Source organism: Panulirus ornatus, chromosome 12, assembly GCF_036320965.1.
Source record: "Panulirus ornatus isolate Po-2019 chromosome 12, ASM3632096v1, whole genome shotgun sequence".
Classification (NCBI taxonomy): Eukaryota; Metazoa; Arthropoda; class Malacostraca; order Decapoda; family Palinuridae; genus Panulirus; species Panulirus ornatus.
The window spans coordinates 63,816,157-63,842,575 of record NC_092235.1 but is presented as its reverse complement, the minus strand read 5'-3'; the positions used below and the strand labels follow the sequence as shown (position 1 = coordinate 63,842,575).

Here is a 26,419-nt window from a genome sequence, read left to right as displayed (position 1 = left end):
CTTGCCCCTCTTTCCAAATCCCTTGCGTTTACCTCCCTAACAACCCCATCCATAAACAAATTAAACAACCACAGAGACATCACACACCCCTGCCGCAAACCTACATTCACTGAGAACCAATCACTTTCCTCTCTTCCTACACGTACACATGCCTTACATCCTCGATAAAACTTTTCACTGCTTCTAACAACTTGCCTCCCACACCATATATTCTTAATACCTTCCACAGAGCATCTCTATCAACTCTATATATATATTGAACCAGGGCATGTGAAGCGTCTGGGGTAAACCATGGAAAGTTCTGTGGGGCCTGGATGCGGAAAGGGAGCTGTGGTTTCGGGCGTTATTGCTTCACAGCTAGAGACTGAGTGTGAACGAATGGGACCTCTGTTGTCTTTTCCTAGCGCTACCTCACACACATGAGCGGGGAGGGGGATGTTATTCCATGTGTGGCGAGGTGGCGATGGGAATGAATAAAGGCAGACAGTGTGAATTAAGGGCATGTGTATATATGTAGGTGTTTGTGTGTGTATATATATATGTGTACATTGAGATGTATGGGTATGTATATTTGCGTGTGTGGACGTGTATGTATATACATGTGTATGGGGGTGGGTTGGGCCATTTCTTTTGTCTTGTTTCCTTGTGCTACCTCGCAAATGCAGGAGACAGCGACAAAGCAAAATAAATAAATAAATAAATATATATATATATATATATATATATATATATATATATATATATATATATATATATATTTTTTTTTTTTTTTTTTGCTTTGTCGGTCTCCCGCGTTTGCGAGGTAGCGCAAGGAAACAGACGAAAGAAATGGCCCAACCCACCCTCATACACATGTATATACATACGTCCACACACGCAAATATACATACCTACACAGCTTTCCAGGGTTTACCCCAGACGCTTCACATGCCCTGATTCAATCCACTGACAGCACGTCAACCCTGGTATACCACATCGATCCAATTCACTCTATTCCTTGCCCTCCTTTCATCCTCCTGCATGTTCAGGCCCCGATCACACAAAATCTTTTTCACTCCAACTTTCCACCTCCAATTTGGTCTCCCACTTCTCCTCGTTCCCTCCACCTCCGACACATATATCCTCTTGGTCAATCTTTCCTCACTCATTCTCTCCATGTGCCCAAACCATTTCAAAACACCCTCTTCTGCTCTCTCAACCACGCTCTTTTTATTTCCACACATCTCTCTTACCCTTACGTTACTTACTCGATCAAACCACCTCACACCACACATTGTCCTCAAACATCTCATTTCCAGCACATCCATCCTCCTGCGCACAACTCTATCCATAGCCCACGCCTTGCAACCATACAACATTGTTGGAACCACTATTCCTTCAAACATACCCATTTTTGCTTTCCGAGATAATGTTCTCGACTTCTACACATTCTTCAAGGCTTCCAGGATTTTCGCCCCCTCCCCCACCCTATGATCCACTTCCGCTTCCATGGTTCCATCCACTGCTAGATCCACTCCCAGATATCTAAAACACTTTACTTCCTCCAGTTTTTCTCCATTCAAACTTACCTCCTAATTGACTTGACCCTCAACCCTACTGTACCTAATTACCTTGCTCTTATTCACATTTACTCTTAACTTTCTTCTTTCACACACTTTACCAAACTCAGTCACCAGCTTCTGCAGTTTCTTACATGAATCAGCCACCAGCGCTGTATCATCAGCGAACAACAACTGACTCACTTCCCAAGCTCTCTCATCCCCAACAGACTTCATACTTGCCCCTCTTTCCAAAACTCTTGCATTCACCTCCCTAACAACTCCATCCATAAACAAATTAAACAACCATGGAGACATCACACACCCCTGCCGCAAACCTACATTCACTGAGAACCAATCACTTTCCTCTCTTCCTACACGTACACATGCCTTACATCCTCGATAAAAACTTTTCACTGCTTCTAACAACTTGCCTCCCACACCATATATTCTTAATACCTTCCACACAGCATCTCTATCAACTCTATCATATGCCTTCTCCAGATCCATAAATGCTGTTGTTCGCTGATGATACAGCGCTGGTGGCTGATTCATGTGAGAAACTGCAGAAGCTGGTGACTGAGTTTGGAAAAGTGTGTGGAAGAAGAAAGTTAAGAGTAAATGTGAATAAGAGCAAGGTTATTAGGTACAGTAGGGTTGAGGGTCAAGTCAATTGGGAGGTGAGTTTGAATGGAGAAAAACTGGAGGAAGTGAAGTGTTTTAGATATCTGGGAGTGGATCTGGCAGCGGATGGAACCATGGAAGCGGAAGTGGATCATAGGGTGGGGGAGGGGGCGAAAATCCTGGGGGCCTTGAAGAATGTGTGGAAGTCGAGAACATTATCTCGGAAAGCAAAAATGGGTATGTTTGAAGGAATAGTGGTTCCAACAATGTTGTATGGTTGCGAGGCGTGGGCTATGGATAGAGTTGTGCGCAGGAGGATGGATGTGCTGGAAATGAGATGTTTGAGGACAATGTGTGGTGTGAGGTGGTTTGATCGAGTGAGTAACGTAAGGGTAAGAGAGATGTGTGGAAATAAAAAGAGCGTGGTTGAGAGAGCAGAAGAGGGTGTTTTGAAGTGGTTTGGGCACATGGAGAGGATGAGTGAGGAAAGATTGACCAAGAGGATATACGTGTCGGAGGTGGAGGGAACGAGGAGAAGAGGGAGACCAAATTGGAGGTGGAAAGATGGAGTGAAAAAGATTTTGTGTGATCGGGGCCTGAACATGCAGGAGGGTGAAAGGAGGGCAAGGAATAGAGTGAATTGGAGCGATGTGGTATACCGGGGTTGACGTGCTGTCAGTGGATTGAAGCAAGGCATGTGAAGCGTCTGGGGTAAACCATGGAAAGCTGTGTAGGTATGTATATTTGCGTGTGTGGACGTATGTATATACATGTGTATGGGTTGGGCCATTTCTTTCGTCTGTTTCCTTGCGCTACCTCGCAAACGCGGGAGACAGCGACAAAGTATAATAAAAAAAAAAAAAAATATATTATTATTATTATTATTATTGTAGAACCCTGGGACTCCCTTCTCCAGGGATTCCTGCTTAAGGCTGCACATTCAGTAGCAGAGGTAGGATGGACTCCTTTGAAGTGAGAAGTTCTTTGATGAGACTGTACTCTGTTCTTTTAACTGGTAATCATACAGCCTAACAAAGGTGAAGATGTTTAATGTGTTTAAGGTTGGGGTGGTGAGAGTCTTGGAGAGAGGGGTGAGTATGCAGTCTGTAGGGTATGAGAGGGCCAAGGAAGTGTCAGTTGTTGTTTGCTGATGATACAGCACTAGTGGCAGATTTGAGTGAGAAACTACAAAAGACGGTGACTGAGTATGGTAGTGTGTGACAGAAGGAAGTTGAAAGTAAACGTGAAAAAAAGCAAGATTGTTATGTTGAGGGACAAGTTGGTTGGGATGCAAGTTTAAATATATATGTAAGGGAATGTAACTGTAAAATAACTAAATAACTCCAGTGCTGCTTCTTAACCTTTAGTGCTTCACCTTTAACGGGCCACTGGCTGAGGGAAAGTCTAGCACAGTGTTTGCAGAAACTCCTACCTAATGTTCCTAATTACTACCTAATGCCCCTACCTACTACTACTACTTAATGTTACTACCTAATGCTCCAGCCTAAATCTTCCTACGTACTACTTCTATCTACTGCCCCTACCATTTTGCCAAAAGACAGGGCTAGCACATAATGCTCACCGCAGGAAAACCTAGTCATGAAGAATGAGCTGTGTGAGTTAAGTTTTGTCAAGTGTTACATATGATAAGGATAGACTGTATGTTTGCAGACAGAATGCCAATAGTCCACATGTAAGTGAGGTGGAAAGAAAAGACAGCTACCTGGGTTAGAGGAATGCAACTTGACATCCACTAAAGTGCTGGCTCACGAAGCATATGTCACTAAACCTCCTCATGCCCAGGTGGGTAGTACTGGTAATATACCTCCCTGGTCGTTGGCTGCCTAACAACTGCTACCTTTATGAAAACTGTTTTCAGAAGACTAACTGCGGCTTGTGACTAAGTGGTCTGTAGCTAATTGCTATTCTAATTTATACTTCTTAAAGATAGGAATTTTTTCAGTAAAACTCCACAATTCATTTTGGAGGGCCTGTACATTACGATAAAAAGGATAAAAGTCTGTTTCCTAATGATTACTATTTGTCTTGGGAGAAGGAAGTTAAAGTGATGAAATACAGAGTGCAAATCACCAACACATTAAACCTACATAAAATAAATTGTTGAAGGGAGGATAATTTAGTGATTAGAGCAGTTATCAAATATATTCATATACAGTATTTACAATATTCAATGGTCATATGTGCATATCCACATTCAAATTTCACATCCCTTTACTTATAATACTTCTGTAGATGTACTCTGACTCACTCAGATATATGAAACATGTCTGATTATTAGTGTTGAACGTAATATAAGTGAACTGTGACGATGCATTTTGGGTGCCCAAATGGTTTCTCTGGAAACCCTATACACAATGGGTTGTGAGTAATGATCTGAAGAACATAGTCAAAACTTTTTGTACTAAATTTGTCTGTTTAGGAAAATAATTTATGACCTGGGACATTCTGGTATATAATCTATCCAGCATCGTCTCGGCATTTTCAAAAATATGCTGTACAGCCTCTGTTCTTCCAACGAAATCAGTCTGTTCCTGCATAAATATTCAATGACTTGTGATCTTCAAAGATGAATCTTTCATAATTTTCAGTAATACTTTCCCCTTTATAAAACCAATTTTTATGTAATGTTGGCTGTGGTTAAAACATATGAAATGGTGCTAATACTAATTTTGAAATAAAAAAAAAAGATTACGGTCTCGTTCAAATGAAGAAATTGTCAAGTCCAGAGTTAGTGTAAGTGCTGCGAGTACAAGGATCATAATGAATTGAGCTGCAGTGCTGACAGGTGAAAAACATTAACCATCAACAAAAACTTTAAACTGAAAAATTTGGTCCATGGTGTGAGCATTGCTCAACTTCAAGAATAAGAAGTGGATGTGAGAACAGTTTATATTATGGCACTGGATGAAAATTCAAGTTGCAAGCAGAGTGATTCCAGTAAGGCTATATAAACTAATGAGAAACTGAAGTAGCCCCAAAGTATAGCACATTCAGAGATTACATGAATGTGCTCTCATCTCTGGTACAGTACCAAATGAGAAGGCCAACGGTATCATGAAGAAATGAATATAAATTTCTAAGAATATTCCACTGAATGGTTTAAATAAATCAAGAACTAGTATGTGATAAAACATCTTGAAGGCTCTAAATGAAAAGGTTTCTATTGAAAGTAAGGCTACAAATAAAAATGTTGAATTTTCAAAGTCAGTGCATGAACATAAAACCAATGCAGAGCAAATCCATAGCACCATGGAAACATCTCTTTAGCTATTGCTGTCACATAATAATGTGGTTACTAGTAATGAAAGAGTGACCTTTTGAATAAAGGCTCAATGTAATGATCTTTGTCAATACAGCCAGCACTCATAAGCAGATGCTCCTAATTGGAAAAATATGTTGGCCTTGCACCTCCACTGTAGTAAAAGTTCTTTTTGTACATTATCAGTCTAATAATAGAGCACATATTATGTAAGAGTTAACAAGTGACTGGCTTGGTCACTACTTTGTTCTTAGGATGATAAACACTGGCAACTGCAAGGCTGTGTTGTTGCTCGATATCTGTTCAGCTCACCTAGATGCAGAGGATTCACTTTTAAGGAATGCTTGTGCCACAAATTCTACCACATAATTGTATAAGCCTATGATGCAGAGAAGCATGAGAATTGAGCAGTTCATTATTATAGAGAATTTATGTGCAAAGTAGAGGACTAAAAATGATTTTTTCAAAAGATATTATAATCAAAGATTCCAGGGTCGTGCCTTGCACATGCTTAGGATTCCATGTTATATTCTGCAATCAAAAAAGCTTGGCAGAAATCTAGCCCATTGTTGTTTGCTGATAAAGGCTGTGGTGAGTTCAAAGGCTTTTGCATGAATCAAGAAAAATCTAGACATAATAGGGCTGGTGTACTAAAAAAAAAAAAAAAAAGTGAAATGAACATGACCCACTATAAACTGGATTGAGTGTGTCTGTAATATGCCAGTTATTCACAGTGACATATGCCAAACTTATGTGCTTGGAAAATCTGTGGATGAGGGAACATATCTTGAAAGGTGATTTGATTACATTTCATGAAAGTACTAACTCAGTAGGATATTGCTGCTCTACTGAGAGCAGAATAAGACCATTGGGGTAAAACAAACTGTTTGATTAAGATAACTGCAAAGCTTTTTTACTAAAGCATCAAGAAGTTATTTTCAGCAATTTTCTGTTACTCCAAGCTCCTCTTCTAGTATTTTAGTTGATGATACATAGATGAAAATAAATTCTTTCTTAATTAAGTGACACTGATAATGACCACTACGAGACTGTTGTGTCTACACTTGATGATATGGTGATATGATTTCCCTGAAGTCTCCAGTAGCCTTTCCTTCAACTCTGCTAAATGGTCTTCTGTAGTCTGAACTTTATTTGCTTCAGCTGCCACTATTTAATGCTTGTTATCTGAGTGTTATTTGTAAGTAAATGTATGTACATATATTTGATTTTATTGTTATACTTGATCGCCATTTCCCACATCAGTGAGGTTGGGCCAGAAAACAGATGCAGAGAGACCCATCCACTCATACATACACACATATACATACATGAATATATGTGTACATTATTATTTTTTTCATTTTTATTATACTTAATCACCGTCTCCCACATTAGCGAGGTAGTGCAAGGAAACAGACAAAAGAATGGCCCAACCCAACCACGTACACATGTACATACATAAACATCCACACACGCACATATACATAACTATACATTTCAACATATACATACACATACATACAAAGACATCTTTCCTTCTTTCATACTATTCGCCATTTCCCACGTTAGCGAGGTAGCATTAAGAACAGAGGACTGGACCTTTGAGGGAATATCCTCACCTGGCCCCCTTCTCTGTTCCTTCTTTTGGAAATTAAAAAAAAAAAAAAGAAGAAGAGAAGGAAGGATTTCCAGCCCCCCGCTCCCTTCCCTTTTAGTCGCCTTCTACAACACGCAGGGAATACATGGGAAGTATTCTTTCTCCCCTATCCCCAGGGATAATACAAAGACATATATATACACATGTACATATCCATACTTGCAGCCTTCATCCATTCCCATCGCCACCTCGCCAGAAATGAAATAGCACACACATACACATCCCACGAGGTAGCACTAGGAAAAGACAAAAAAAAGGCCACATTCATTCACACTCAGTCTCTAGCTGTCATGTGTAATGCACTGAAACCACAGCTCCCTTTCCACATCCAGGCCCCACAAAACTTTCCATGGTTTACCCCAGATGCTTCACATGCCCTGGTTCAATCCACTGACAGCACACTGACCACGGTATACCACATCGTTCCAATTCATACATATACATGCATACACATACATATACATATGGACAAAGTGCATATGAACACATACATACATATTCATACTTGCCTGCCTTCATCCATTCCTGGCACCACCCTGCCCCAAAGAAAACAGCATTGCCACCCCCTGTATCAGCAAGGTAGCACCAGGAAAACAGACAAAAAAGAAAAAAAAAAAGGTCACATTTGTTCACACTCAGTCTCTAGCCCCATAAACCTTTCCATGGTTTACCCCAGATGTCTCACATTCCCTGGTTCAGTCCACTGACAGCATGTCGACCCCAGTATACTATATCGTTCCAATTCACTCTATTCCGTGATACCTCACCCCCAGCAGGCTCAGGCCCCGAACGCTCAAAATTTTTATACTCCATCCTTCAACCTCCACTTTGGTCTCTCGCATCTCCTTGTTCTCTCCATCTCTGACACATCTATCCTTTCTGTCAAACTTTCCTCACTCATTTGTTCTATGTGGTCAAACCATTTCAACACATCCTCTTCTGCTCTCTTAACCACACTTTTTTTATTACCATACATACTCTTACCCTTTCATTACTTACTTGATCAAACCACCTCACACCACAGATTGTCCCTGAACATTTCATTTCAAAACACATCCACCCTCCTCCATACAATCCTATTTATAGTCCATGCTTTGCAACCATATAACATTACTGGAACTACTATTCCTTAAAACATACCCATTTTTGCTCTCTCAGATAATGTTCTCTTTTTCCACATTCTTCATCACTCCTAGAGCCTTTACCCCCTTCCCCACCCTATGACTCACTTTCGCTTCCATGGTTCCATTCGCTTATAAGTCCACTCCCAGATATCTAAAATACTTCAATTCCTCCAATTTTTCTCCATTCAAACTTACATCTCAACTAACACATTCACCACTTCCCACATTAGCGAGGTAGCATCAAGAATAGATGACTGAGCCTTATTAGGAAAAATCCTCACTTGGCCCCCTTCTCTGTTACTTCATTTTAAGGAAAAAAAGAGAGAGATGGGGGCATTTTCAGCCCCCCTTCCCACCTTGTTTGGCCTCCTTCTACAACACACTGTGAATTTGTGAGAAGTATTCTTGCTCCCCTCATATCTTCTTAAAATATTCATATCTAACTAATTTTTACTTATGTGAATTAACTCTTCATTAGTTGGTGTGCATTTTGACACTCCCATTTTCCTGACTTATGACATGACAAGTATGTAAATAGTGAATAAATCATGAGGTACAAGAAAGAAGCTCTGCTTAGAGGGTATTGCTTGGACTGGAAAAATTGCTATTCCAGAAGGCCCTTGGTCCTAAGCATTTTGGTACAAAAAGTTTTGACAGTACAGTTGGAGTAGCAAAGGTTGGCAGGGTTTTATCCACTGTGGTGTGCCCAAAGCATATCCCTTTATCATAAGCTCACTAAAGAGTGCCATTCCTTCTTGCTCTGTGGAATGCAGACCCACAAAGAAATTGCATAAAAAATGTTAGCTTGAAAGGCTTAGATGTTTTTGTGTAGTACATTGTACATTGTAACTGCTTTGAAAGCCATCAGCTTTCTCTCTCATTCCCTTAAGGATGATATGACCCCTGAGCATGACAATACAACCCTTTGGTATTTTGGCCAACCAAGTGACATGTCAAAGTTCATGCCATCATACCCAAGGGTTATTCCATCATTAATATACTGTTCTACAGCTTAAAAGTAAAATTGGAGTAATCTGGCACTCTTAGAAAAGCTATTCAAAAAAATTTTGCTTATCTTCATGAGTAAAACTTTTATAATCATGTCAATATCCTCAGGTTTAAATGAGGCCTGCAAAACAATGAGAGGGAAACTAAACAGCACTGACTCCTTTCATATCTGTTACAATAGTGTGGGAAATGTTTAGGGTCCAGACTGTACCAAGACTGTATTAGGGTTAAGTTTAAGCTACAGGTGTATTACACTGCTAAGTACATTAGATCACAGAAAGAGAGAATGAATACCTGATTATGCTACTTCCCTTTACATAAGGTAGTTCCTTACCAGGTAAGAAGGGTCGGCTAGTTTGGGTATAAAATGAAAATGCTAAAGGACAGAACATGTTCCTGTATCCCATATAGATAGAAATATATTTAAAGACGTAGATAAAAAATAAGAAAGGAAGAAAGTTTCAGCTTACCACAGGATACATAACCCCATATTCATTGAGAAAAATATTTCTTAATCTGCATGAAAAAAATATGTCTGTGTATACAGTAGGAACTGTTCTTTAACCTCTGAAAGCTAAAAGATTAGCACAGTTTTTTGAATAATAATACACAGCAGATGGTCACATCATCCCATTTAAATAAAATATTATGGCATACACTTTGGCTGTATTCAAGAGGTATATGCATACATCTAACCAGAAATAAACATTTGCCACTACTGCGAGTTCATTTTTTAAAATTATACAGTGAAAATGTTCTGCAATAAAATGAAAAATCAAAGCTTTCTACCTAAGTCCCAGAATCATTTTGTGGAAGAAAAATGTGAATATAAGAAAACAATCATAAAATTTTCAAACATGAAAGCCTAAAATCTTCATCAATCTGATCCACATTTGGGATTTATTAGGAAAATATTTAAAGTGCTGCCTATAAATGAACTTGATCCATTCAACAGTGAAACATATTGAAGTGCACTATAAAACTACAAGACACTAAATAAATAAATTAATGATATAAAAATGAATCTAATGTACTTACAATAGTTATAGTGGATAGAAAATTATTCAGAATAATATGCCTTCTTTCACATCCCTTCCAAAATGTTATGTACAATGTGGACTCTTACATCCATGTAAGCAGAATGAATTGCAAATGTTCTTGGTTTGATATCCTTGTACCTCTCACAGGATTTTCTTTCCCCATATTACATGGCACCAAGGGGAACTTCAACCCTTATGAGAATGTAACAGAATTAGACACATACATATTAGTTCAGATCCATTTCACATGCAAATGACTTTAGAAGTCAATGTGTGTCAGGATCCCCCAGTGCCTCATGCCATGTTCTTCCTCCATCAGTACATGGAGAATTATGGCTAAGGCCAAGTAAATGCTGAAATCTCACTTCATGAAGGCCATTCCTTGCCTTCTTCAAACTGTTGAGCAAAATCAGCATTTTGCAGTGATCTCTTGTGTCCAGTTGGGAAGATTTCTGTAAAAGTAGAAAAGAAAAAAAATAAGTGATGTATTTTAGAGAAGCAGATACAGTTGTTGAATGCTTTGAATGTTCTAGGAATTAATGGAGAAGAATTCCTATTACTTTATAAAAATACAAAACGTGATTATTGAGCACAGGCTTATTGCTAAATGTATAATTCATTTATCATTTATCCTCCTCACTCCATTCCCATATAAATGCAGTGGAACAAATGTACAAAATTTCCAGTAACCTCTGGCAAATATAAACATTAGAAAAAAATATTACATTAGTGTATTAAGAAACCAACTGAATACATAAAGCTATAGTGCAAAATGAAAAAATACATGTTCTCGAGATTAAAAGAACTGGAACTACTACATAAGTTCACACGTAAAATCAACTCACTACACACATCAAGCTAACTCTCTACAGAATCAAATCTCTATTCCCTCTTCCAGTTTCATACACAAACCACTTTTATTGCAAATGGTCGGTAATCAAACCTCAGGCAGCATCTAGTGATTTATCCTTTGATCTCATGCTAATCTTACTTATAAATTCTAGACATTTTAGAAGAATTACACTTCTTCATCCAATACCCTATTCTGATTGAAGGAAGAACTTGTCTTAAAAAAAAAAGAATGATGAGAAAGTCATCACGTAATTCATATGAGGTGTAATGGTAGTTGTAGGTTGTGGGTGGTAAATGTTTTACCACTTTGCCTTATCTCCATCACTAATGCCTGTCTCCATCTCTTCTCTATCAATGCAAGTACACCCAATCCTTCCTTCGGTGTGCTAGGGCTGACTGTATTTATTTGGTTGATTATATATGTCAGCTGGTTTTCAACAGTGACTCTTTCTGCAATGAAGGTTGACTAAGATGAGGCAGGAGGTGTTTCTAGGACTAGTGGAGATGGTGTTATCAGCACCTGCCTGACTTTGACAATACGGCATTTGATTGGTACAGTTGCTAATCATACAATTTTTCATAATTATGCTATGAAAAAATGTACATGGTACATGAATGACACTGCTTATAACAAGATAAAAATCATTTCATAGATAAAATATAAGAATCAGTAATCAATTTTGCAATGCAGATAAAATCAATCATATAATAGGGTAAGAGAGATGTGTGGTAATAAAAAGAGTGTGGTTGAGAGAGCAGAAGAGGGAGTTTTGAAATGGTTTGGTCACATGGAGAGAATGAGTGAGGAAAGATTGACCAAGAAGATATATGTGTCAGAGGTGGAGGGAATGAGGAGGAGTGGGAGGCCAAATTGGAGGTGGAAAGATGGAGTGAAAAAGATTTTGAGTGATCAGGGCCTGAACATGCAGGAGGGTGAAAGGCGTGCAAGGAATAGAGTGAATTGGAACGATGTGGTATACCGGGGTCGACGTGCTGTCAATGGACTGAACCAGGGCACGTGAAGCGTCTGGGGTAAACCATGGAGAGTTCTGTGGGGCCTGGATGTGGAAAGGGAGCTGCGGTTTTGGTGCATTATTACATGACAGCTAGAGACTGAGTGTGAACGAATGTGGCATTTGTTGTCTTTTCCCAGCGCTACCTCATGCACATGAGTGGGGAGGGGGTTGTTATTTCATGTGTGGCGGGGTGGCGATGGGAATGAATAAAGGCAGACAGTATGAATTATGTACAAGTGTATATATGTATATGTCTGTGTGTGTATATATATGCATACGTTGAGATGTATAGGTATGTATATTTGCGTGTGTGGACGTGTATGTATATACATGTGTATGTGGGTGGGTTGGGCCATTTCTTTCGTCTGTTTCCTTGCGCTACCTCACTAACGCAGGAGATAGCGACAAAGCAAAATAAATAAATAAATGAATAATATAAAATGCGCTGTGACAACTCATTTGACACTTAGCCTGCATTCCTGCACATTTTACTGCATTGTGCTGAAACTAATATAAAACCTCTACATATAATAATAGTAATAGAAAAGGATGAAATATGCTCCTACATTGATTTTCTTCATTTAAATGAATTTCTTTGCAATTGTACAGTTAAATACATCTTATAAACAATTCAAAAACCTGAGATTCAATGGGTTGGAAAGGATACCCCCGTTAGAAGTTAAGGGATTAAGTAGTAGTCATACTTAAAGATATTCAAAAGTATGAAGATTTCAGTTTAAGAATGGCACATACAGATGCATGTCAAATTTTTTTTCATGAATTCATGATCATGGTTCAAGCCTCGGGGACTGTGTAGATGGAGGTACTGAAAGTATAGCACCTTACCTCAGCACATGGATATCGTGACATTAATACCAAGGTTGCCATTATCTGCAAACAACTGGGCAATGGAAGTATCAAACACTAAACAATCCGAGTTCATGATTGCTGATTGGACGCCTTCATGTATCGATCGAGGAGTGGCTTCCCATGTTAATCTACGCCGAGGACCATTTAATTCCAATCTGAAAGAAAATCAAATATGTGATGAGAGTAAACTACATAAACCTAGAAACTTAGACATTTTCAAATAATACATTTGTAATGTATTGAGTAAGTGAGTAAAGGTTGACAAAAAAGATTTATGTGTCAGAGGTGGAGGGAACAAGGAGGAGCAGGAGACAAAACTGGAGGTGAAAGGATGGACTGAAAAAGATCTTGAGTGATTGGGGCCTGAACATATATATTTATACTTATTATACTTTGTCGCTGTCTCCTGCATTAGCGAGGTAGCGCAAGGAAACAGACGAAAGAATGGCCCCACCCACCCATATACACATATATAAACATAAATGTCCACACATGCACATATACATACCTATACATTTCAATGTATACATACATGTACATACACAGACATATACAAATGTAAATATTCATACATGTTGCTTTCATCCATTCCTGCTGCCACCCCGCCACACATGAAATGGCAATCCCCTCCCTGTGTGTGTGCGAGGTAGCACTAGGAAAAGACAACAAAGGCCACATTTGTTCACACTCAGTCTCTAGCTGTCATGTATAATGCACCGAAACTACAGCTACCTTTCCACATCCAGGCCCTACAAAACTTTCCATGGTTTACCCCAGATGCTTCACATGCCCTGGTTCAATCCACTGACAGCATGTCGACCCCGGTATACCACATCATTCCAATTCACTCTATTCCTTGCACGCCTTTCACCCTCCTGCATGTTCAGGTGCCGATCGCTCAAAATCTTTTTCACTCCATCTTTCCACCTCCAATTTAGTCTCCCACTTCTCCTTGTTCCCTCCACTTCTGACACACATATCCTCTTTGTCAATCTTTCCTCACTCATTCTCTCCAAGTGACCAAACCATTACAAAAACCCTCTTCTTTCTGCTCTCTCAACCACACTCTATTTATTACCACACATCTCTCTTACCCTTTCATTACTTACTCGATCAAATCACCTCACACCTCATATTGTCCTCAAACATCTACATCAACAGATCGCCATGATTAATGATCACTCCTTAGATCATTAAAATTTGTCCAAACATAAGCTGAACATTTTGTTTATCTGGTATAAAATTTTGTAACAATAAGAAAGTATGTGTCAGATGAGGGTCAGGAGGTTTAGCCTTCTCAATGATATCTCGCTTAGGAGTGTTGCATAGTATGAGAGCCACACTGGTGAGGTTCTAAATCTTACTGACTACCATCAAACAATCCTTAAACCCCCTTTTTACTTTCAGCATTCACTATTTCTTCAAATCATCCAATACCCTGACACTATAAAAGAACCTGTTTATATCCCTTGCAAACAGTTCTCCATTCATGGCCCCTTGTTGCCCCCTCTTTGCAAAGATGCAACCAAAGGCCAAAAGAAACTAAGCAAGGCAGCAAAGCAACTGTTAAAAAGGGTTATGCTGGTGGAAGAATGGAACAAGCAATGACATTACAAGTGCTGACAGCATTGAGAAATTTAAAAACTTTTATAACAGCTTAGTTCAAAAGACAAGGACCCACAGACACAAAACTTCTCTACTACACAAATAGAAAAAAAAACAGGGAACTATACAAGGACAGAGACATTTACAAAAATCAAAATAATTACAGTATGTAATTATGACTGCAGTTAAACTTATTTCATCAGTCTCATGCTCTCACAATGTTACAGTGTTAAAAAATATGGCAGTTCATCTTATATGACAGGAAACACAGTAAGTTTTAGTATTTCCTCCTTACACTATTATGTGCTGAAATGAATGTCATCTGCCAAGCATTTGGCAGAAAGTACACTATGAAAGATGCAACCAGCAAACTCATGATTTACTGCCAATCACTTGACATTTACCATACTCCCCCATTTTTCCTTAATTACTTTTTATCCTAAAGGGTATTTTACAGGTACTTGTAGAAAATGGAGTACCTGTAGTAATACAGAATGACAGTAAAAGATCAATCATCTTATACAGTTAACTACAATCCTGTATGGCACACACTTTCATTTGCTCAAACATCATCACTAAGTTGACCTTTTGCAATCATATTAATACTTTGCATGGCTATCATTATGCTATTTTAACCCTTAAATGATACACTGACTTCTATTTGTGAGGCATAACATAAAAAAAAAATAAGGCCCTTAATTTCCTGTTTCCCATGAAAATATTAAAGATACATCGTATAAGAAAAAGTAGAAGATACATACAAACAAGTTATCTTACATGACTTAATGGGCTGTGATATAGTGCTACCCAGCAGAGGGAGGTGAAGGAAGGTTTTGGAAAGGAGGAAGTATGTAAATGGAAGTTTGCCTTGTGATGCATATTGAAGAATGGCACATTATTAAGAAATACATGTAAAAGTAGAGGATATCATAAAAAAAAAATTTCACTAACATAACTTACATGGCTGTGGTTTGCTAATGTGTAAATACCCAAGTGGACAGAGGCAGTGGTAGGGTAGTGGAGGGATGAAAAAGGGGGAAGGTTATGCGGGACTAGTCTTATTACTCCAATTTATTGAATGATGCTAATTGCTATTTATGATTACTATTTACTTGTTTACATAAATGTATTTAAGAATGATTTTATATTCAGATTTAATCATATAAGTATTTACAGTCCAGAAAAGTTTCCAGGGTGAAGAATGCACTTTAACTGACTAATGTGCAATTTAGCAGCCATACAAGTATCAACGTATTTTTAAGGGGTTTCAACAAAGTCCACAAAATTTAGCACCCATGCAGTGCAAGTCATCATATGATGACTAATCATTTAAAAGTATTCAAAGAACAGCAATAGTACAACTTATAATATCAAATGGCAACAGAGGAGTGAGGGTGGTGAGGAGGCAAGTGGGTAGGTCAGTCTACCAGCCTCCTTCAATATTCATATGAACTCTGTTATACACCTCAGACACACACACACACACACATACACTGCCACAAAAGATAACTTTCTGGTATGAATAAATGACTGCTTTACACAATTACTATGCTTTTTGAAAATGCAGATATTGTAAAGTAGCACTGATAAGACATTAAATATAAAACCATATTCAATGGCAAGGTAGGGAGATAAGGGTGGTGTGGAGGCAAGCGATTAGGTTGGTCCATCAACCTCCTTCCCTCTGTGCACACTCCTCCACAATACACTATCCACACAACCACCATTAAACTGACTTTCTTGTAATAATTAAATGGCTGTTTTGCCCTATTTTTGCATACACAATAGCCGTAATATGGAGTTAAGAAAACGTTTAAGAGAGTAAAAAGATCTGTAACAAGCTCCATTCGAGAAGGAGGAGGAGGAGGAGGAGGAGGAGGAGGGAAGGAGGCCAGTAAGAGTGGTGATGGGGGGGGATTTCCTTTTCTATGGCTGGTAGACTGCTATTTTACAGCCTGGAAGATTCTGCCCTTAGGTGACTCTCTGATATGATTAACCCCTTGCCGTACCCATTTATTTCCAAATTGTGCTTCAAAAAAGCGTCCTATCTTTAATTTGATTTCTGAAATGTATACACAGGAGCAAAGTTTTTTTCATACTTGTTCGCTGTTTCCCGCGTAGCAAGGCAGCGCCAGGAACAGAAGAGTGGCCTTATTCGCTCACATCCACTCTAGTTGTCATGTATAAAGCACCGAAACCACAGCCCCCTATCCACAGACAAGCCCCACAGATCTTTCCGTGGTTTCCCCTGACAACTTCATATGCCCTGGTTCAGCCCACTGACAGCACCTCACCCCCTGTATGGGCAAAGTAACACACAAAATATTTTGCAAATTAATATTTAAGAAATTATTATATATATAATCACACTGTAAATACCATCCTGAGATATCCCAGGGATTAAAAAGTTATGTAATATGTACATTTTCTTACTTGTATATCAATAACATGTACATAGTAGAGGCAGTTGTATAGTGAAATCATGAGGCAGGCTGAACATAAGGTTGATCCAAATATACTTGGTTCCAGACTCAAGCATCATAAAAATTTATTCAGGGGCAGAATCTGAGGTATCCTCATCAGGCTGTGTTTCAAATTTACTTCTGCTGCCAGATTCTTCTATGTCTGTATAATGATCAGCATCATCATCTGTTTCATTCTCACATCCATTTTGGGGGGTAAAAAATGGATAGAAAGACGGGTAGAAAGTGAAAAATCTTCGGTGCTTTTCACACTGTCCTCCCATCAGCTGGCAATATGCAAATAATTCTTGTGTTATCATCTTTTGATACAAATTAGAACTGCTCTCACTCCCTGAGCTACCCTCGGCCTATGTGTGAAAAACAAAAGCAGCACGGGTTAATTCACGAAAAATTCTTTTTACATAAATGTTATCAGAGTTTGCTCAGAATAGTAAGGCAAGGGGTTAAACAATTTATTTGCACTTTCACTGTGCCACACTTGGCTCCTCAGCAACTCCAGAATAGTAATAATGAAACACTTAAAAAGAAACAAGAAATTCATATGAAGTGGCTTGAAAGAGGTGGTGTGTCTGTGCATGTATTTGGTCTTTATAAACTTCTAATGGCAGACTAAATGTCAATAAACAGGGGGCTTTTGAGAATGTATTTCTAATAAAATAAAGGCTTCTTTCTAATGTTCTGGCCTTATATTTGCTGACAATTCTGTGATTTACCACTGTCATGGTTTACAAGCTTTTCAGCATTATAAATAAACTAACTGGAAAATGTGTGTTAAGCAGGGCCAGATTAAGCTTCTGGGGACCCAAGGCAAACATGTTTGGGAAGACCTTTTCCTGTGGCTGGAATAAAATTGTTGGGGTAAAGGTATACATTCATAAGGTTTTCTTTATCAAAGAAAAGATGTCTATTCTCAATCTTAACTAAACAATCAAACAAAAACAATAAAATATCATGAGTACTCTGATCAGGAAAAAAAATGAATTGATAGGCATGTGAAAGAGACTTTTGGATGTTAATGTGCTGAAAGGGGCAACTGGAGGGATGTCTGATCATTATCTTGTGTAGGCAAAGGTGAAGATTTGTAGAGGTTTTCAGAAAAGAAGAGAGAATGTTGGGGTGAAGAGTGTGGTGAGAGTAAGTGAGCTTGGAAAGGAGACTTGTGAGAGGAAGTTCCAGGAGAGATTGAGTGCAGAATGGAAAAAGGTGAGAGGAAATGACGCAAGGGGAGTGGGGGAGGAATGGGATGTATTTAGGGAAGCAGTGATGGCTTGCACAAAAGATGCTTGTGGCATGAGAAAGGTGGGAGGTGAGCAGAGTAGAAAGGGTAGTGAATGGTAGGATGAAGAAGTAAGATTGTTAGTGAAAGAGAAGAGAGAGGCATTTGGATGATTTTTGCAGGGAAGTAGTGCGAATGGAACCATGGAAGCGGAAATTAATCACAGGGTGGGGGAGGGGGCGAAGGTTCTGGGAGCATTGAAGAATGTGTAGAAGGTGAGAACGTTATATCGGAGAGCAAAAATGGGTATGTTTGAAGGAATAGTGGTTCCAACAATGTTACATGGTTGCGAGGCATGAACTATTGATAGGGTTGTGCGGTGGAGGGTGTATGTGCTGGAAATGAAATGTTTGAGGACAATATGCGGTGTGAGGTGGTTTGATCGAGTAAGTAATGAAAGGGTAGGAGAGATGTGTGGTAATAAAAAAGAGTGTGGTTGAGAGAGCAGAAGAGGGTGTCTTGAAATGGTTTGGTCACATGGAGAGAATGAGTGAGGATAGATTGACAAAGAGGATATGTGTGTCAGAAGTGGAAGGAACGAGGAGAAGTGGGAGACCAAATTGTAGGTGGAAGAATGGAGTGAAAAAGATTTTGAGCGATTGGGGCCTGAACATACCGGAGGGTGAAAGGCGTGCAAGGAATAGAATGAAATGGAACGATGCGGTATACTGGGGTTGACGTGCTGTCAATGGATTGAACCACCCCGCCACATATGAAATGACACCCCCTTCCCCCACACGCATGCAAGGCGGCACTAGGAAAAGACAACAAAGGCCACATTTGTTCACACTCAGTCTCCAGCGGTCATGTATAATGCACCAAAACCACAGCTCCCCCTCCACATGCAGGCCCCAAAAATAATAATAATATTTCAGTAGGTCACAGTGATGCACATGATCTAGTTTTTGCTGATAACCACCGAAAAATGAAACACGATAAGCCAAGTGCACTTTCATGTGTAACCACATCACAAGAGATGCAAGAATGAGACAGAAGACTTAGAACTGGGATAAAAAATCCGGACCTTATTAGGAGTGTGTAAAAAGAGAGGTCACTGCCTGAGTGTATAGATGGGTATGTTTGTTGGAACAATATTCCCAACAGCACTGTATGGATGAGAATCATGAGCCTAAAATCTGAAGTACAGATGAAGGGAGAGATTTTCAAAATGAAATGCATGAGGTCAGCATGTGGCATGAAGAGGGTTGATTATCAATATCATTATTATTGTTATTATTTCAGAGCATACTTTCTCTCTCAATTTAGACCTAAGCAACATTTCAGAGTAGGAAAGCAGTAACCTGTTTAAATTCAGTAGATGCTAAAATGTAGTTTTTCCCTAAATCTATTTCCAAGAGTCACACATTTCTCTTTGTCCAATTTCAATAACCAACAATTCAACTCTATAATAACATATATCATGGGAATAATGATATCCTTCACTTTATCCTGAAAACCTCAAATAACATACATCACAAAGTCTGCTTCCCAAAAGCTTGAGATGTATAAGTGCCATAATTACTTTCCTTGTGAGCAGCTATCTAATATTCAGAATTTCATTTGCCTAAATTTTTTCTTGAGAAGTTATTTCTCATAGACAAGAATTGTATTTGAAAAGTATTTTCATGTGAGTAGCTATTTAATATCTACAAGAATTTTACTTGCCCAAGTATGGAGTGCTTGTCACAAATCTGGGATGTTTTTTCACTCACCTCTCAATTAGCAAAAGTGGATTCAAAAGTTTCTTGTCTCAATTAGCAAAAGTGGATTCAAAAGTTTCTTGTTTCATTAATTCTCAAGTCATCACCTCTCTCCAACCACCTTTTTCTGTAAGTTACAATGATGCTGCCATCTCCCTGTTCTACAGGTATTACATTTTTGCCATTGTTTTCATAAGATGTCAGCACATGTGCCTGTAACCAAGGCCTCAACTTGGAGACCAGCTACTCGCAGATTAGCCATTCTGATACCTCATTCATTTTGTTCGTGGGTAATAAGTGTTATTTTCTGATTGCTTATGTCTAAAAGTATAGAAAATGGCTACCTTCCCTTAAAACTTTGCTTTAGTGTCCAGGACAGTGATATTTTTAAAATTTACATATTTTTCAGAACATTCCAGATAGATTCAGTGATGAGTAGCTGAGAGAGAACTTTCTAGAAGTTTCCAGTAATGTGACTAGTGCTATAAATATATGGGCTGCAAGCCAACCAGTTCAGTTTAGATCTAGCTGCCTATATGGATACATATACATACATTTTTCTGAAATGGCATCTAGAGGCTGCATGTATCTGGCATATGCATTTTGCTATGTCTGCGGCCAATTTATCAAAACAAGAGCAAAAAAGTACTATGTGGCAGCATCAACTATGATGTGAGGGGCATACAAGGCATATTTCTACATGCCTATCAGGGTCAAGACAAATTCTGAGCATTTATTTTACCTGTGACCACTGCAAAACTTAAAACTCTGGAAGGTAAGATAGACAATTGTTGCTTGTTTGGATGGTGGAATTTTATGAAATCTTTAGAATTTCTAAAATGAAAAATTTCATTAAAAAATTTCTAATGTTTTTGAAAAAATATATGGAATATGTTGAGAGAATCTCACACACATTAGTCATGGGTGAAATAAATCTATAAACAAATATATATTTTCTTTCATAATCACAAGTCTATATTGTTCTTTTGTAGGATGGTAGTGAGGGGAAAAGAGAGCCATGAAGTTTGCCATCCCAAGAATTTGGCGAGAACCCACAGATTACTCACACAATTGCTAATTCTGAATGGTGGACCCTTCCAAACGTCAGAATGGCAAGACTGCACTTGCTATCACATATCTGAACCTTCCGTCATCCACTGCCCCAGTGCCACATGGCCCCTGAGCTCCCCTTACCCACTCCTCCGGAGAGAGAGCAGCCGTCAACAGAACAGACCAGCAGGTCAGAGGGGGAGGAAGACGTTGTAGATCCAGATTACAATTTCAAAGTTGCAGCCAAGGAGGGAAACCCATACTACCCCAATCAAAAAGACTTCAAAGGCTTGCTCAGAGATCTTGATCTCACAAAGTCTAAAGCCAAGCTTCTCATGTCTAGGCTCAAGCAATGGAACTTGTTGGATGAAGGTATGCAAATCGCAAATCACAGGAAGCGTAACCTAGGTTTTTCTAGCTTCCTCACCCATCAAAATGGGCTCTGCTTCTGCCACAATGTAACCAATCTGTGTGAGGCAATCGGAATCGCCTGTAACCCAAACAAGAGGCGCCTCTTTATTGACAGCTCATCCAGGAGCCTCAGAGCTGTGCTATCCCCTGACTCACATGGTGCACCTCAAGACTTTGCTGGATGCCTGAAGTATGATGAGTACAGTTGGGAGTCATCGGAGATTTCAAAATGGGATGGTGGCATTTCTGGTGCATCTCCAAGGCATTTTACCAAGTTCCTCTGCTATCTCTGCCTTTGGGAATGCAGGGACAATGCAGCACACCACCACAGGCAGGACTGGCCACAGTGGACTGAATTCTCTGTGAGGATGAACAATGTCAAGTGGGAGCCACTTATGAAACAATTTGTCACAGCTCTAGATAAGGAGTCTGCAGCCTTCAAGTACCTTCAAGACTTCTTCCTTACACTGTCTGAGGCAAAGGTCAAAGCTGGTATGTTTGTCAGACCACAGATAAAGAAGATCCTGGAGAGCATGGAATTCCCCAAGAAGCTCACTAGGAAGGAGCTTGGTACAGCTTTGTTGCAACGGTTCGGTGTTCCTGGGAATCACAAGGCTGAAAACTATGTGGAGCTGGTTGAGACTATGATGAAGAATTAAGGCAATATGGGCTGCAGGATGTCCCTCAAAGTCCATATCCTTGATGCTCATCTTGATAATTTCAAGAACATGGAGCATATATGGAGGAGAAAGGTGAGCGCTTCCACCAAAATATACTGGACTTTGAAAGCTGCTACCAAGGAACATATAACATGAGCATGATTGGAAATTATATTTGGGGTCTGATTTGTAAAAGTGATTTACAGTACAATTGCAAATCTCAAAAAAATACTCACATCCAAATGTTCTGAGATCACTTTTGTTAACATAGCATAAATACATGTTAATTTTGATTCATATATTGTTTTTCTGACTTTATGCGAATAAAATGGGCAAATTCACTTGTTATCCAATTAGAAATATGTAAATTTCAAAATACCTATCCTGGTCACAAAAGCAAAGTTTGAAGGGAATAATTAACTTTTTCTCTACTTTTTATGCATAAGCAATTAGAAAATAACACTTACTACCCAGGAACAAAAACTGTTACACAGTATAATTCGTTTCCTACGGTGGATTTATCACTGGACTGTTGATGGAACAAAGACCAAGCAATGCTCTATATGCTACACAGGATTATCTAGTAAACTGCCTCCCCCACCAGTACCCAAAATACAATGCTCCTCACTTCCCCTGCCAGTATCTAACGTACAAGGCTCCTCGCCTCCCCCCACCACTACTTCAGGAACAAGGCTTCTTGCCTCCCACACCTGTACCTGAGAATCAAGTATTCACATCTTCCCCAATTACTTTCTTGGATTAGCTTCCTATAACAGTATAATGATACTTCATTACAGTAAATGGATAAAAAGAATCAGCCAGTCCACTACACCCTTAGTTTGAACGAAGGTTTCTCTCATAAGGAATAAGCTACTAGAGGATGGAGAGCAGGTTAAAAAGGAGTAGGTGTGCTGCTGAAGCACAACAGTAGTGATCAACAGTGTCCACTTAGAACATTTTCAGTTCAGTGAATGGATGCTGACTGGCTGTCTTATAGTTCAAAATGTACACAATACCCATTGAATGAAACAATAAGTTGTATTCGTTATATATTTTTCTATACATTACTGTTTAGTAGGTTCATGACCAATTCATGCACTAAAAATAAGTTACATATCAAGAAAAGCAATAATACAGATGGTATAGAAGAACATTTGCAATTCAGGTAGGTGAGGCACGTGATCATATTTCAGTTTAAAACATTATTTTTGATGTCTGACACGGTAAACTGCAACTGCATTTTATTTATACTCTATGTGCTTTTTCAACGTAATTCTCGTAAGTAGTTTCTTACCTAATGTATGAAAAAATAATTATCTGAATATAACTTATCCCACCATACCAAAGAAATGTGGATGTGACAAATAGGCAGATACATATCTATAATTTTCCATATGTGTTATATATTTCTATTGTTTGGATAACATTTTGAAAGTAATTTGGTGCTTTTTCCCTTTTATAATATGTTTAGGGTGCAATTCATGTTTCTTTTTTTTTCCCTAGGGTCCCTATTCCCTTATATACATGAAAAGACATTATGATATAGAGTAATTCACTATGGTGCAAACTTTTTTGTACTTATCTTGTGCTATACTGCAATCCTATTTCCTTACCAGATTTTCTTACCAGATATGTTAAGGAACTTATATCTAAGTAAATCACAAAATAATACCTACTCATATACTAAAACACAACTAGACAATCACCATCTTTTTCCAACCAAAGGTCGCAAGATCACTGTCCCAGGTGGCAATACGCACTTCCAAATCCGTTCAACAGCACCTTTATCCCAATCTTGATAAGATTGAAAGTTGAGAGTGAAAGATGCTTTGTGTGATCAAGGCCTGAATATACAAGAAGGTTTGAGGTTTGCAAGAGGTACAGCAAATTGAAACAATGTACTATAGAGGGGCAATGTAGTTAATGGATTGAGCCAAGGCATATAAAGTAGTCAAAAGTCATCAAGGAAAGGTCTGTGGGGGCCTAGCACTGGATAAGGGGCTCTGGTTTTGGTGTACTACAAATGACAACTACAGAGTAATGTAAGCAACTGAAGCTATTCTTCATCACTCCACCTACACTCAAGCTTTTCCTTATCTTTTGGATGCATTACTACTTTGCTTACATCCTCTTTTAAAACAGACACTCCACATCCTCCTATCACTACTCTTATATTCAAGGCTGTATATACAAATACAGGCTGATTTGAGTGCAAGGTTGAATGGAAACTGGTGGAAGGGAGTGTTTTAAATAGCTGGGAATGGTCATGGCAGCAGATGGAATCATGGGAGCTGAAATAATAACAGAATGCACTGAGGAATGTGTGGAAAGAGAAGTCGATGTCTGTGACAGAAAAGTTGGTTATGTTTGACGATTTACTAGTTCTTACAGTGTTGTATGGATACAAGGTATGGCCCCAGTTGAAAATGTGAGAGTGCAGGAGTTAGAAGTGAAACACTTTTTGGCATGAAGGGAGTTGATCAACTAAAAAAGGATAGGGTGAGATAGGTATGGTAATAATAAGAACATGGCTGTGAAAGGTGAAGAGGGTGTGCTGATATGGCCTGGACATATGAAGAGGATGAGTGAGGAGAAGCCAAAAGGGAACACATGTAAGAAGTAGAGGGAACAAGGAGGATGAGATGGAAAGATAAAAGTGACAGGGATTTATGTGATCAAGGCCTGAACATACAAGATAGTTTAAGGTTTGCATGAAGTACAGCAAATTGGAACAATGCACTATAAAGGAGGCAATGTGCTGTTAATGGACTGATGCAAGGAATATGTAGTCAAAGAACAGCACTAGAAAAGGGGCTCTGGTTTTGGTGCTACAAATGACAGATATAGAGTAGATGTAAGCAACTAAAGCTGTTCTTTGCCTATACCTAAAGCTGCCTTTCTATACAAGAAATGGCAAACATTTTCAGAAAAAAGAAAAATTCTCTTTAGATTTTTCCCAGGAACACTTATAGAGTTAATCAGTTTTTTGCCACAAGTGAAGATTTTTTCCCCAATATATCTGTTTTGAGTCCTTCCATCGGCTGACATTTAATATTCATAAGTCTCTTCTTTTTTCAGGACTATACAACTCTTTCAGCCTTTCATCATAGTTCAGGTGTTCCATCTCGCTTTCACTTGTAAAGTGTTTCTAAATTTACTCTAGCTTACTTACTTCAGCTTAAGTGGTGACTATACAACAGAGGATAATTCAATTTTGTTTCTTAGATAAAATGAACATTTTCTTAATCAATTGTTCATACTCCTCATTCAATTTTCTCTCATATCTTTTGAGAGCCTAATTTGCTTTCTTTCAAGTCATCATCAATAATTCCTTTACTTTAATCTTAAGAATTAATATTGTACACTTTTTCGTTTTCATTCTAATGGATTTAATAAGCTGTCACTCATCAGTAATATGTATCCATAATCGTTCATTTTGTCCCCAAATTCCATTTTGAGTTGTTTTTATCCAACAAAATTAATTTCAGCTTTTATAATCACAAGCAACGATGAGGCATAAAAAATATGAATTAAAGTGAATGTAAAAAATAATGAGAAATGCATCTTGTTGTCAGCTTGGTATCCCGTAATCAGCTATATTAAGTGAATTAAAAACTAGTAAAGGCAGTAAATGCAACCCTAATGGGACCTCTTCATAATTCTAGGATTCATAAAGCTAGTTTTTGATATTTGTAGCCTCACAAGAAGAAAAATAAATTAATGAGAACTCTCACCTATAAGCAAAATTTTCAGCCTGTTTTCTTGAACCTATGAGTTGTACAATAGCAAAAAATTGTTGATGGCCATCGAACTTTTCTTGCTTCTCTAACACCAGCATGAAATGGTGGCCAAAGCAACTCTGCATCATGACCCAGTCTACTGCCCCAGGTAAGTTAATATCTGTCGCCAAGAACACAATGTCCTCACCTGAAAAAAAGATAATGCTGTTACAGGAAACTTATGAATAAGTTGATAATTCCAGTTAATGCTTTTCATACTGAAAAAAATCAGCCTTCTTTGTTATTACAGGTAAAACTTTCACATACATTCTGAATAGCATGGTCCATGCAGGTTTGAATTTTGGTAAAATTCAAACTTTGGAGACCTAAACTTCATCTTTGTACACAGAGATGAATGCTAAAAAAAAAAAAAAAAAATCTGGTGAGACCCCCTAGGATATAAAATCTGTCTTTCTATGACTGCCTCCTAATTTTTTCTTATATCGA

The 26,419-nt window shown here is 38.6% G+C and overlaps 2 protein-coding genes across 4 annotated transcripts in view; one reads left to right on the top strand and one right to left on the bottom strand.

Annotated features, from left to right (window-relative positions):
* Positions 1–4,306: 4,306 nt before the first annotated feature.
* sina (seven in absentia) overlaps positions 4,307–26,419 on the bottom strand; it is a 271,097-nt gene continuing 248,984 nt past the window's right edge. For 2 of the 3 annotated variants that reach the window (XM_071668054.1, XM_071668055.1), the window contains exons 4-6: positions 25,928–26,120; positions 12,986–13,164; positions 4,307–10,723 (exon numbers count right to left, since the gene is read on the bottom strand). In XM_071668054.1, coding sequence (XP_071524155.1) covers positions 12,987–13,164; positions 25,928–26,120 — 371 coding nt within the window. In that variant the 3' untranslated portion in view covers positions 4,307–10,723; position 12,986. Of the gene's footprint in view, positions 10,724–12,985; positions 13,165–16,713; positions 16,912–25,927; positions 26,121–26,419 lie in introns of those variants that run through there. The other variant, XR_011713486.1, reaches the window with a different exon arrangement.
* Positions 17,299–22,490, top strand: LOC139752133 (uncharacterized). The gene is made up of 2 exons (XM_071668053.1): positions 17,299–20,848; positions 21,066–22,490. The coding sequence occupies exon 2, from the start codon at positions 21,246–21,248 to the stop codon at positions 22,191–22,193; it is 948 nt and encodes a 315-aa protein (XP_071524154.1). The 5' UTR covers positions 17,299–20,848; positions 21,066–21,245; the 3' UTR covers positions 22,194–22,490.

Coding starts and splice junctions, on each gene's coding strand:
- LOC139752133 (XM_071668053.1), top strand. CDS start 21,246: ATGGCCCCTGAGCTCCCCTTACCCACTCCTCCGGAGAGAGAGCAGCCG.